Source organism: Poecilia formosa, unplaced genomic scaffold (assembly GCF_000485575.1).
Source record: "Poecilia formosa unplaced genomic scaffold, Poecilia_formosa-5.1.2 Scaffold36, whole genome shotgun sequence".
In the NCBI taxonomy this organism is placed as follows: domain Eukaryota; kingdom Metazoa; phylum Chordata; class Actinopteri; order Cyprinodontiformes; family Poeciliidae; genus Poecilia; species Poecilia formosa.
In genome coordinates this window covers 2,114,743-2,127,392 of record NW_006799975.1, presented here as the reverse complement: position 1 = coordinate 2,127,392, position 12,650 = coordinate 2,114,743, and the positions used below count along the sequence as shown (strand labels likewise).

The following is a 12,650-nucleotide window of genomic DNA, read 5'->3' as shown; positions in this document are numbered from 1 at the left end:
AGATTCAATTACTTTGGCCATCTTCCTTCAATTAAATTAAGTCAAAAATATTCAAGGTGTTAAACGGATAATTAACCAATACAATTACCATTGAAATAAAAAATGTATAAACAGGCAATATAAGTAACATGTTTTCCAAAAACTGTCATTGCCATCCCCCAAAACATCGGCACCAGTTGCGACAGCTCTGAAACATCCTGGACACCTAACGGCAGCTCTAGTGGAAGCCAGACTCAGCTGTTGCAAAGGTGCCGAAACCAATTGCATCCCTGATACCTGTTGTGTATTCGATTAATTCAAAGACGAAAGGAGTCGGCTGGATTATTCAGATGAACTTTAGTGAATAATAGGATGAACGAATCATACATAATGATATACGAAAAAGTGTAGGAATTCAGCTAACATAAGTCTTTCTGCGAAAAAAAACTCTTACTAAATTCTTTCTTCTTCGTCTGTCTTCAAGTTCTTCTTCTACTAGTTATAAAGCATCATGGGATATGTAGTCCATTTTCCGAAGTGTTACGTAAGCTAACACTTAGCCGTAAGTATTAGCTTACGTAAGTGTTAGCCGTAAGCTAACACTTACGGCTAGCCCCGAAAACAGTGGCACTAATGGCAGGTGTCACAGGAAGTGCCAGTATGAGGTGCCGAGGTCAGCCGAAGTCAATGGCAACTCTGACAGCTAGACCCGAAAACAGTGGCACTTGTGGCGCGTAATGACACCTGCCACCGGAAGTGCCATTAGTAGGTGCGGTGTCACGATTTGCGCTCGGCCCTGCTGCACCAGTTCGATTCCCGGCCTGGTGACCTTTGCTGCATGTCTTCCCCTTCTCTCAATACCGACTTTCCTATCAATTAACTATCAAATAAAAGGCCACCAGAGCCAATAAAACCTTAAAAAAAAAAAAAAAAAAGTCATCCCAATAATCAGGGGATCCTTAAGATTGTTGGAAGGTGGAAATCGGGACAAAAATCGCAGAGTGAAGCAGGTATTAGCAATACGTGGAGTAAACATTTCTTTAAATGAGCTCTTCATACTGTAGAATACAAACACAAACATGACACCAGTCATAAGAACGGTGGTAAGCAGGTTGCCTGACAACCCAATATTACCCCATTAACACATGAGCCTTATACCTTATACCCCATAGAGAAGAGGAAACCACCCCCAGTCCTCAAGGGCCGCTGTCCTGCAACATTCCAAAGCGTCCCTGGTCCAACACACCTGAATTAAATGACTAAATAACCTCAACATATAGCCAAGTTTCCCAGCGTCCTACCAATGACCATATTATGTGAAGCAGAGAGATATTCAAAAGCCACAGGACTCCAGCTCTCAAGGACTGGAGTTTCACATCTTTGCCATAGACCATCTAAAGCAAAATGATGGGATAGCTTACTCTGGTTTGGAACTATTGATGAGAGATGCACACAGTCATCTGACCCCAAACTAAAATGTAGTTGGAAAAGCTGCAGAGTCGCTTTAGTTGCGAGTCGTTGCGAAGCCCCATGTGGTGATGTCATGGAATAAGAGATGGATGACCGCCTTTAACCACATGAGAAATGAGCTTAAATGCCTTGAAATGGCATTCGTTGTGAACTGGAGCTATATAAATAAACCGAATTGGCTATTACGGGGGATAATAAAGCTTGCTATACAATTTAGTGGTGTGCCTAGCCCCTTTTTTTGAATTTCACCTTTGTGTGACAATCAGGACTGTTTCTATTGTATTATAGCAGAAAATTAGAGAAAAATATGTACTCTTTTAAGTAAACAGTTAAATCTCAAATAGCAATAATTTTAAAACAGTTGATTGTTTTTTTTTGTTTCTTTTTTGTGACATATGTAACAGGTCTCCCTTGAAAATGAGACAGCGAGTATCAAGAGATTTTTTTTCTGTATAAATAAAGGATTAAAAAAGTCCATCTGTGGCACTGAATCAAAAATGACTGAGAGTCTTTAAGCAATAAGATTATTTTCAATTAACCAAATTAAAAATATTTAATGTGTCAGAATCAACACAGTGCTGTGACCTCTTACTTTCTGGTCTTGCAGCTGTGTTTATCATCAACCAATAAAGGGAGGTCACACACAGGTCCTGACACACACACTGGCACACAGGCTGTGGCATGGCGAGCCAATGACCTTTAATTTAAGCTTAGGTGTATGGTGTTAAAAACCACTGTGTTCTTAGGAAGCGGATTCGAACATCCAAACGATGACGATAGGCTGTACTTTTTCTAGACAACTTTTATTGTTCAACTGTTACCATGTCAACATAAATAACTAGATAATTGTTTATTTCCAGGGAGGTTGGTGATAAGGAAATAAAAAAACTAAGAAAAAACATCAATTTAAAATCTTACTACTGAATTTGAAGATAACAGCATATTACCCAGAGAAAATATGATAACTGTCCACCATTCAGTACAGGAGTTGGTGACTCTGATGGGAATAAATATGATGGTCAGAGATTAATACTGGAAAGAGTTTATGCCAGCTTTTCAGGCAAAAAGAAATACAAGCGATTCTCTACACCCAATCAGAGATCAGTTTCCTCAGGAAAAGAACATTTTCATTTAATTTCATTGTATATTTTTATCCATATTATATGACAATAAATAATTCATTTACAAAAGGAAATTAAGTAAAAACTAAGTACATATTTCATTCAAGATTGACATTTAACCTCAACAACCAATTATAAAATTTTGACTTTTTGAAAAGTTTCAATTGTCTAACTCCCCATGCATTTTCCATTTCTCAAATACCAAAGTAATGTTATAAAAATCATAACTACTGAGGCAGAAAGCAGTTTTATAAAGTTAGAAAACTTTCCCTTAACCGTGCAAATCTGTTCCCGGCAGTTTGCAGTGGTTGAGAGAAGCGTACCCAAGTTCCAAGGATGGATATGGGATAATTAATATCCAAACCGTTATTTTGGTATCAACAGGTGATTGGTTTTACTTAGCATATGAAGGTTTTATGTACAACACATCAAAAGCGGTACCTTCTCAATTTAAATAACTATTTTAAAAAAAGGGTTGATCAAATGATCTGTATAAGAGTCAAGGTAGGAAGGAAAAGCAATGACATAATGAAGATCTTTTGACGTAAATTCATTTGTTTACATACGTAGTGCGGTAACGTCGCAACCCCCCGAAATCGTGACTTTCACTACGGCTGTTCGAAGAGTTTAAATATGTAACCAAATAAATAAATAAAAATCACTAAAGCAGAACTTTAGACCGACCTTCCATGTCGTCGGTGATGGGTTACCTGATGGTCATCTGATGTTTTAATAGTCATCTGATGTTTTAAAAATTATCGAGGCATCAACTGTTGCTGTTTTGATTTGCACCCCTCTTACGCTGAAACTTCTCAGCAAAGATAGAATGTTTGCTGAGGTAGCTACATAGCTCACTGTTTGACAACAGCTGATGGAAATTATTAACTATATGTAACGTACAAATACACACAGGCTTCGGCAAACACGGTAAAAACACACGAGAGAATGGACATTTTTCATAGGTCACAGCTTGCCTCAGTGACGGCCATCAGACTCCCAACAAAGCTAACTAACTTCTACACAGCGAGCGTTAGCAGCTGGCTAGCAAGCTTAGCTAAACGCGTTGAGAGAACCTACCGTCTGTTGCCAGTGACACTTGTTCTGGAGACCGTGGGAAACACCAGACGTGATGCGTTTTAAGAAAGGTGAACCTGACTTATGACTCGCCCAGCTGCTGTGCCGTGAATTCCTCATACGCTGAGAGAGGCACTTATTTTCCCCTTTCTTCGGTCCCACCCAGCAGCCCCGTTTCGAACGACAACAGCTCCTACAAGAGATTGCTCTGTTGTTCGCTGATCTCGTTCTAGCTCTGGAAATTCAAATAGTATCGCGAGAGTTTGTGTCGCGAAGCGAACGGACTCTGGACTCTTCACTTTTTGGAAGTAAGTTGTATCTCAACTAATGTATTTGTAATACTACTGACACAATTTTTGAATGGAAAGAAGTTGTTTAAGGTTAAGCACTCCTCAAGCACATCGAAAAGCTGAGGTGGGTGGTAAATAGTTACATTTACGTAAGTAACTCTTTGGGGAAAAAAAACGTCTGGGGTAATTTTACTACCCCACACGTTTTACTTTTACTTGCGTACTTTTATTATGAACCATCATAACTGTGTGTCAAGTAATTTTTGGATATTATACCCACCTCTGCATAAAACTAAAAAGAGAGAAACCAGAGCCAACTCTATGCTTTTGGAGGCCCAGGGTAAAATGTTACTTGGCGGGCCCAACAATATCCACACAGCATCATTAAACTTTTTATATTGCACAAGTTGGATTATTGTTGTATTTCTGTTTACTTGCTTATTAGTTTTGCATTTCGTCTTTACATGTAGACTGCTTTAGTGAACAAAAGCAAGGTACATAATATCCTCCCTACTTCAGTTTGGCAGGATATTATGCTTGATTTTAATATGGGTCACATTATTTAATAATTACAACTTCACGTAACATTTTCCCTTTTTTCACTCTTTAATTTCCATATTATCAGTCGTATCTGGTAGACCGGTTTACACAGATGGTACTGGTTCATAATTTCTTTCATTGAAGCACTGCCTTTTTTGGATGCTGTGCAGCAACAAGGATTTTTGCTTACTTTTCTGCTTTCAAATATTTAATATCCTTTTAAGATCAAAAAGTACTTTTGAATACATTTCCAGCTCAGACATTAGAAATGACTAAATATTGAGTAGCATACAGTCATCCCTAACGGTTGCAAAATTTGCTTATGCAATAGTGTATGTAGCCACAAGGCACTTTATAAGAAATCCAATTCATATCCATAAATATATAATCAAATCAAATCAAGTATAAAGGCAGATTTACACTCAACTCCAAACTGATTCTAGTTATTACAAAGGAGTAAAATTCAATTTTTAAAACCAGTCATTAACTATTTAGGAAGCATCCACTGAAGGTGATTTTTTTAGCATATATATTGTTAGCATATATTTAGCTATATGCTACAAGTGATTCCACAAATACCCTTTTTACTGAAGTAACTAACCATTTTCCCTCTTTTATTTGTTTTACAAAATGGGCAGATAGTACATGAGACAATTTGGTAATGAGATGGCAGACAAGATAGCTTTAGAGCGCCATCCCAATCCAAGATGGAAATGATTATGTGAAAGCCTTGTGTCCAAGTGATTCAAGAGGAAATGAAGTATAAGCCTGCATAGTTAGAAAGCTCATTAACTACATTCAAATCCTGTCACATGTTTGAAACCCCATACTCAAGTAGGAAATTCCTAATTAAGCAGAAAAAACCAACACGTAAACTGCTTGTACCAGAATTTTGACATGTGACAGGCAGCAGAATACAGGATTTTTTCCAACCACTTGAACATTCTGTACATATTTGTAGTGAACAAGACAGATTTGTATCAATGTAATGCTCAAGAACAGAGGCAGGTGGTTTCCTGCTATGCTCAACAAATGTCAGGGCAAAAATGATCCAGTCCTGTGATTGAGACAACAGTGACACCTAGTGGAGAAAGCTGCTGAGAATCTGAGCTGAAGACGTGATGTGCGACAAATGGAATGTGGTTTTTCTTATCAGTCGTGTTAACAATAAATCCCACACCAGGAGTGGTAATTTCGAATGATGTTTTATTACAGCCAGTAGTTTACGATACAAATCACCTCAAAATGCTCAGCAACCATTTCCCTGACATTGCTGACAGTTTGAGCACTGACACAGTAAAATGACATAAAACAGAGGAATGCATTCAAATTTATTACAATTTTCAATTTTATCTATTTTGCTATTTTTTTAAACTAATTTTTGTTTATGATCAAGGTCTAGTCAAACCATCTCTAGACCTGGCAGATTCAATTTCTTTTTCTTTTTTTTTTTTTAAGAAATAATTTATCGTTTTGCGATGTTTTCTGAGTTTTAGGTTTTTCAATGTTTAAGTTTTTTTTCTCTTTTTCCATCGGTGAAGCAGGTTTCAAAATGCTCAAGCTGCAAGACAAAAACAAAGAAAAAAATATATATAAATATTCCAGACAATAGTTTGAACAATGTTCATAATGTTTAACTGTGTATTGTCCCCACCTTAGACGCTGGGAACACCGGCAGGTGTGGTGGACTTCTGCGCAGCCTCTTTGGCCTGGTGGGCCTGAAGCACAGCAACAGCCTCATCCACCTGAAGCAGAAATGTTTATGAACCCCAAAGCAAATGCAGTGTTTCAACACAACTCAATATGTTCAAGATGAAGCAAACCTTGGAGCGCAGAGATTCAGGTGACTCAAGCATGTGAAGCAGCTCAGAGTTGTCTATCTCCAGAAGCATACCGGTGATCTTACCAGCCAGGCTGGGGTGCATATTCTGGATCAGGGGGAACAGACGCTCACCTGAGGAGGGAAGCAGTCAACTGGGTCATAAAACAACTCAACTGAAGGTGTTTTAAAGAGTCCCAGAAATCTCCATCAGAGCTGATTGTTCACTCACCCAGCATCTGCTTCTGCTCCTGAGGAGGAGCAGCAGCCAGCATGGAAGCAGTCAGGGGCTCCTGACCTTGGACATGGACAGCAGGCTACGAGACAGAAAGACGTCAGACAAAATCCGACCAAAAACAAGACAAAGTCCGCACCAACTATGCCAATAACAAAGTAACTTGGATATCTATATGGGTCCAGATATTTAAAATTTCTAGATCGAGTTTCAATGTCAGTGTCCTCAATCCATAAGGGCAGATCTATTCCATTTAATTCTATTGACATTATATTTTGAATCCCTAATTCCACTTTCTGAGCAGTTTAGAGATAGCACTATTGTGAATATGTAAATTGACGCTAGACCATCTGAGTGTGTGGGTATAGATGTATATATTTAGACATGTACACCAAGATAAGATGGAAAAATTAACTAACCTGTGTCATTTTCTTTCTTTTTTTTTTCTTAATAATGAAGCTCCATCTGAAAATATTGTATAAGTTTATGGGGTAGGAGTTCAAAGGTTTCTTACTTCTTCCTACTCCTTTTGGAGCATATTAAGATTATTGGATAAAAATGTGTCTTTTGCATTCCTTGCTCGTGTGTGATTTTATATTTCTATCATGTTCAAAATAAAGAAAACAAAAAATAAACGTGAAGCTATTGGTGTATTTAAGTGTGTTGTACTAGTGCAGAGTTACCAAATACAATCATAATTCAGTACTTCGATGTCAAGAAACATCTCATGTCAATCCAGCACCGTTATTCTGTATTGGACTTGACAGTAAACCTCAGATATTGGTATCAGAAGTGAAAAAAGTGAATTTCTATTTGAAACAATTGATTTGTATGCAAATGCAAAATGTCTACTTACTTGCTGCATGGCAACTTGTGGCTGGGACGCCATGTGTTGCTGGGGGTTGCGCACACCGGCAGCATATTTGTACTGAGGCATGGTACGGACTGGGGCTGCAGTGGCTGAAGCGCTTGCAGGGCGCTGGCCGAGGGCCTGGGTGGCTGAGGGGAGAACCAGAGACAATTGGTTAAAAACGCCCACAGAGAGCGACCACCTCGTTAGGATGTTGTGACGTGAAATCCTTACGCATGCGCTGGGAGGCCATCATGCGCGGAACCTGGGTGTTGGTGGTAGTGGTAGCACGAATGGTGTTGAAGGTCTGGGGCCTTGGTGCTGAGGGACGCATGGCGTTGGGCATGTTTTGGAAATCTGAAGAAATTCCACACAATTAATGCATCAACATCAGGATGTTTAAGAGTTGAAGCTCCATTATGCAAGTTTTATAAAAAAATATATATATATATATATTTATTTTACATATTTGTTAAAACTATCTCTATATTGTGATGCAAGTATGGAAAAATCTGTGAAAAAAACAAAAACAAAAAAAGCAAGCTGTCTTCTCCCAGTGTTGACTACAAAATACAATTACAAACAGGAGGAGGGTCTTAGTGCCATCAATCATGCTTGTATACACACTGCTCACAACACAATCCCTCTTTCCCTTGCTCTGCGCTATGCTACAGCTCCTTCTTAGAGTCATCTGTGGCCATGCTAACTAAGGCTAGTTAGCATGGCCACAGATGACAGCAGATATGGAATGGTAAGTTGTTTCTCTCCCATTAGCACAGTTACCCACGAGAACACGAGGCTGATTGACAGCAATAAGACCCTCCTGGCTGATTGCTCGTTTCTCACTGGGAGCGGTGCGTTTCTTCAGATGGCAATACTGGAAGGAGGGGAATTAATTTTTTTCACAGGTCATTTGTCTCATATTATTCCTTCACAAAATGGTGATAGTTTTAACAATTATTATTTTTTTACATAAAAAGTTACATACTGCAGCTTTAAAGGAACATAGGAGAAACGACTTACGCTGAGGTCGCACTCCCTGAGCAGCCCAGCGAGGACTGGGGCGGAGCTGGGCCAACTGGTTGGCGGAGTAATACGCAGCGCGGTTCTGAGCCTAAAAACACCGATATGTAATGTTAAATACAAATCCACATAAAAGTACTGATGGAATATTAGCAAACCATGTTAATCAGCTGCCTGGGGGGTTCACCTGTGGAATAGCTGCCATGAAGTAGCCTGAGGGTGGAGCGGGCTGGTAGGGGTTGAGGACAGGGTTGGGCACGGCCCGGACCGTGGCCATCCTCTGCATGTATTGGTTGGTCAGGTGGGCCTGGCGCTCTTCCTTCCGCTGAGCCAGCGCCACATACAGAGGCTTCGTAGCCACAATGCGCCCATTCATTTCCGTCACAGCTTTAGTGGCCTCTTCAGGCGATGAAAAGCACACGAACCCGAAACCTTTGCTGCGGCCGCCCTCCATCATCACCTGAAGCCAAGAGTGGAAGACATCCGTTGCGTTTTCAGACCACCAGCTGACGTGACATTTTATCTGAATTAGAAGACTGGCTTTACCTTCGCACTGGTGATGGTCCCGAACGGGGAGAACTCCTTTCGCAAACGCTCGTCGTCTAGGCCATCGTCGAGGTTTTTAACGTACAGGTTGACACCCTGGGAAAAGAGAAATGAAATTAAATAAAGCCCAACTTCAGAGGAATTTAAATAGTTACGATTCTGAACTGTGACTGAATATTTAAGTTATAAAACCAATCTTTATGCAATCTTGTATACCAATTATAGATTCTTTCAGTTTTTTATTTTGAAAAGTTTTTTTTCATTTTAATAAAGCTATAAATACTGTTGTGATTTTTTTTTATTGTGCTTACTTAGGACAAAGGATTAAATTTAGTTATTGTACTAATAGCTGTGTATTGCGATAATGTTGATTAATTCTATTAAATTTATATAGAGCCAATTCACAACAAAAGTCTTTACAAAGAAAAAAATTAAATCACACATACATTCCAATTGATCCTGGTTCTCAAGTAGTACAGTAAACAAAATAAGATTTCTGAAGTTTCTATTGTCTGAATAAGCAAAGCACTGTTCTAATTAAAATTTAATTTATCTTGCCTTCTCTATGAAGCAGTGGGGTTAGAAGTTGAGCTGCCATACTGATCAAACAATGCATACCGTTATCAGTTTGTAAATGATTCACTGGATCTTATGACTTGTGTATAACCAAATCAAAGGTTGTAAGTGTACTGTGAGTGCAAGATGTGGATTTATAAGATGTACATTCAGCCTCGACAGATGGTCAAAGTATCAAGTACACGCTACGTATAAAAAATATAAGTATCTACACATGTATCTACGCAGATGCATTTTGTCACAATGCATCTTTGTGAAGTAGTCGAAATAATAAATTATTTTTCAATTTTATGTCCTTGTTTTACTTACAGCCTTACACAGTATTGGGTTCTAAAAAGTTTATCTCTGCAGCTAGTTATTATCCACATATACAGATAAATGAACCACATTTGTGACATTAAACAGAGGTTAAAGCCAAGGTTAGCTTACGGTGCCATATTGTCACACCTCACTAACTACTTGAATAATTTTTTTTTTATTTTCCAGACTGACATATCTCTATCAAAGCCTGCAACATGTTAACTGTTAAACCGTCACAGAACAAACACCAACCTGGTATCTGGTCATGCGATCTTGCTTCATCTGCTCAAATTTGCGTTTAAGTTCATTCTGGCGCTCGCCCTTCTTCTGTGCGCGGCCCACATACACCTGTCGGCCATTCAGTTCTTTGCCGTTCATGTCGTCCACGGCCTACAAAGCCACCAGAAATGGAGCGGAAACACATTCAGATTCAATTCAAATGGCAAACATGAAACTGAAACCACGTTCGATAATAATAATAATAAAAAAGACATGAAACGTATGCTAACTTTCTGAGCATCTTCGTGCCTCTCGAAGCTGACGAAGCCGAATCCCTTGGACTTGCCGCTCTCGTCCGTCATGACCCGGATGCTGAGCGCAGGACCTTCAGAAACAGGCAGGCTAATCAACACATTTACCCAGCCACTTCATACCCGATAGCTGGCGACTTGCAATCGTCCGCATCTGAAATCTTGACGTCTCACCATATTTGCTAAATAACTCCTTCAGCTTCTCATCATCCATGTCCTCCCCGAAGTTTTTGATGTAAACGTTGGTAAACTCTCTGGCACGTGCCCCCAGCTCAGCCTCCCTCTCTTTGCGCGACTTGAAGCGGCCGACAAATCTGTTAAAAAAATGACAAAAGTATGCTTAAGTCACACACTATGATATAAAACAGCAGAAGTATACAAATACAGACGGCATCGTAATTGCATCCAAATTATGATAGATTTTTTTTAAGAATCAAATTCAAAATGTAGTGATTCCCTCTGTATTTTAGAGATGCTTTATTTGTAAATGTTTCGAGTTTACGGGATGCTGGTTGACAAGATGCAGGAAAACACAAAAATAGCGCTCTGAGTTAGGCATCAAAATGTTTGTTAAGCACATTCCCCTCACACGTTTTAAAAACAAAAGTGTAACAATCTCCACCACTTACACTTTTCTGTCATTGAGCAACATGCCGTTCATTTTCTCAATGGCACGCTCAGCTGCTTCGTGGGTCTCAAAGTGCACAAAACCGTAACCTTTTGAGCCATTTTCATCACAAACCACCTTAGAAAGGACAGATTTGAGGATGTTAAAAAAAACATTGAAACACACACACACACACACACCATGCAGGCCAAGCATTACAAACTAGCTTTAATCTTGTGAAATCCTAACTCATGCATTAACACAGAATAGATCTGTCACTGTCTTACCTTGCAAGAGAGGATGTTTCCAAACGCAGAGAAGGTGTCATAAAGGGCCTTGTTGTCAATGGACTTGTCGAGGTTTTTGATGAAGATGTTTCCCACCCCGCTCTTCCTCAAGGAGGGGTCACGCTGGGACCACATGATGCGGAGAGGCCTGCCCTTAATCACATCGAAGTTCATCGTGTCCAAAGCCCTTTCAGCTAGAAACGTTTTGAAAAAATAAAACAAAAGAATAACCTTAGGCACCCTGTCGTATATGAAGTACAAGTGACTTTACAAGTGACTTCTCTTTGTAACTATATCCTACCATCAGCTGGTTGTTGGAAGTTAACATACGCATATCCCAGCGAACGCCGGGTGATCATGTCTCTGCACACTCTGATAGACAGGATGGGTCCGGCCGGGCTGAATTTCTCGTAGAGCATGGCCTCGGTAACATCTGGGTGCAGGTCTCCTACGTAGAGCGAGGCCATGGGGTAGCTAGGCGCGCTGGGATTCATGTCGGGCGTCGTTTGTTTTCAATCAGATAGCTGTTTGAGTTCGACGCGCAATAGTGGCTGTCAGGAAAGTTAAATACGTTTTCTTCACTCTGTTTTGGCAAATAAAAAGAGAAGAGACAGAAAAAAACCGTTAACTGCTAACAACGTGGGCTATGTAGCTCGGCTATGTAGCAAAATGTCGGAGTGCGGCCTACCCAATATGGCTTAAATGTCACAATTTGAGACGTTTAGCTCCTTCAAAATCACAAAGAGCGATAAACTATCGATACAACAAGACACAAACAGCGACAATTAACTTACTGTAAGTAATACTTCTTTAAATGTGGGGAGAAATAACAGGCTATCGTTAATTAGCCGCGCTCTCAACAATGACGCTAGTAACGTAGCTTGCTAACACCGTTTTCGTCGTTCCGTCTTTCGTTCTTTTTCGAAGGCAGCGTCTTCTTCGCGTTGCTTTGTTGGCAAATCAAATCCTGCTTCACCGATTTTAGGTTTTCTTATAAAAATATGTCTGCGGGTGCTCACTAGCTTTTGGTTTGTTTCATAATAATAAAATGTGTGCCGAGGCTAGCTCCGGAGCACACCCTACGCAGACGGATTACAAGAATGAAAGGAAGGACGGGGGAGGCTGTTTCCAGATTCCAGTCGAAACGCCGGCGCGTGCACTAACCGTGGTTAGCGTCACGTTTCTCGCGATATTTAATGTTTATGAGTAAAATAACATGTAGAGAATTTAATTGAATAATCTTACTAAAATTTTACTATACATAGTTTGAAAAATTTAAACCCAGTTTCTCAGAAAATTAGAGCTTAAGACGAGCCCAGGGAAAAGATGAGTTTTTTTTTTCTCCATAAATTCTGGCTTTGACAGGACACTAAGAAAATGACAGAACAAATATGGCTTTTTGG

The 12,650-nt window shown here is 39.7% G+C and overlaps 2 protein-coding genes across 4 annotated transcripts in view; both read right to left on the bottom strand.

Annotated features, from left to right (window-relative positions):
* LOC103136983 (E3 ubiquitin-protein ligase RNF19A) overlaps nt 1-3,502 on the bottom strand; it is a 25,009-nt gene extending 21,507 nt beyond the window's left edge. Inside the window, exon 1 of the mRNA XM_016670676.1 lies at nt 3,255-3,502. Within this exon, the coding sequence (XP_016526162.1) occupies nt 3,255-3,261 (7 nt within the window). The 5' untranslated portion in view covers nt 3,262-3,502. The remainder of the gene's footprint in view (nt 1-3,254) is intronic.
* Nucleotides 3,503-5,663: 2,161 nt separating this feature from the next.
* On the bottom strand, nt 5,664-12,381 carry LOC103136982 (polyadenylate-binding protein 1). Of its 3 annotated transcripts, XM_007550472.2 has the most exons (17): nt 12,139-12,381; nt 11,936-12,000; nt 11,549-11,830; nt 11,248-11,441; nt 10,983-11,098; nt 10,528-10,667; nt 10,333-10,427; nt 10,076-10,213; nt 8,948-9,043; nt 8,589-8,861; nt 8,402-8,492; nt 7,613-7,735; nt 7,385-7,527; nt 6,526-6,610; nt 6,298-6,428; nt 6,129-6,219; nt 5,664-6,035 (listed from the first exon to the last, which is right to left on the bottom strand). In XM_007550472.2, the coding sequence occupies exons 3-16, from the start codon at nt 11,739-11,741 to the stop codon at nt 6,130-6,132; spliced, it is 1,908 nt and encodes a 635-aa protein (XP_007550534.1). In that variant the 5' UTR covers nt 11,742-11,830; nt 11,936-12,000; nt 12,139-12,381; the 3' UTR covers nt 5,664-6,035; nt 6,129. The 3 variants fall into 3 exon arrangements, with proteins under 3 accessions (XP_007550534.1, XP_007550533.1, XP_016526157.1); XM_007550471.2 differs by lacking the exon at nt 11,936-12,000 and having other exon boundaries at nt 12,042-12,381; XM_016670671.1 differs by lacking the exon at nt 11,936-12,000 and having other exon boundaries at nt 12,137-12,381.
* Nucleotides 12,382-12,650: the final 269 nt, after the last annotated feature.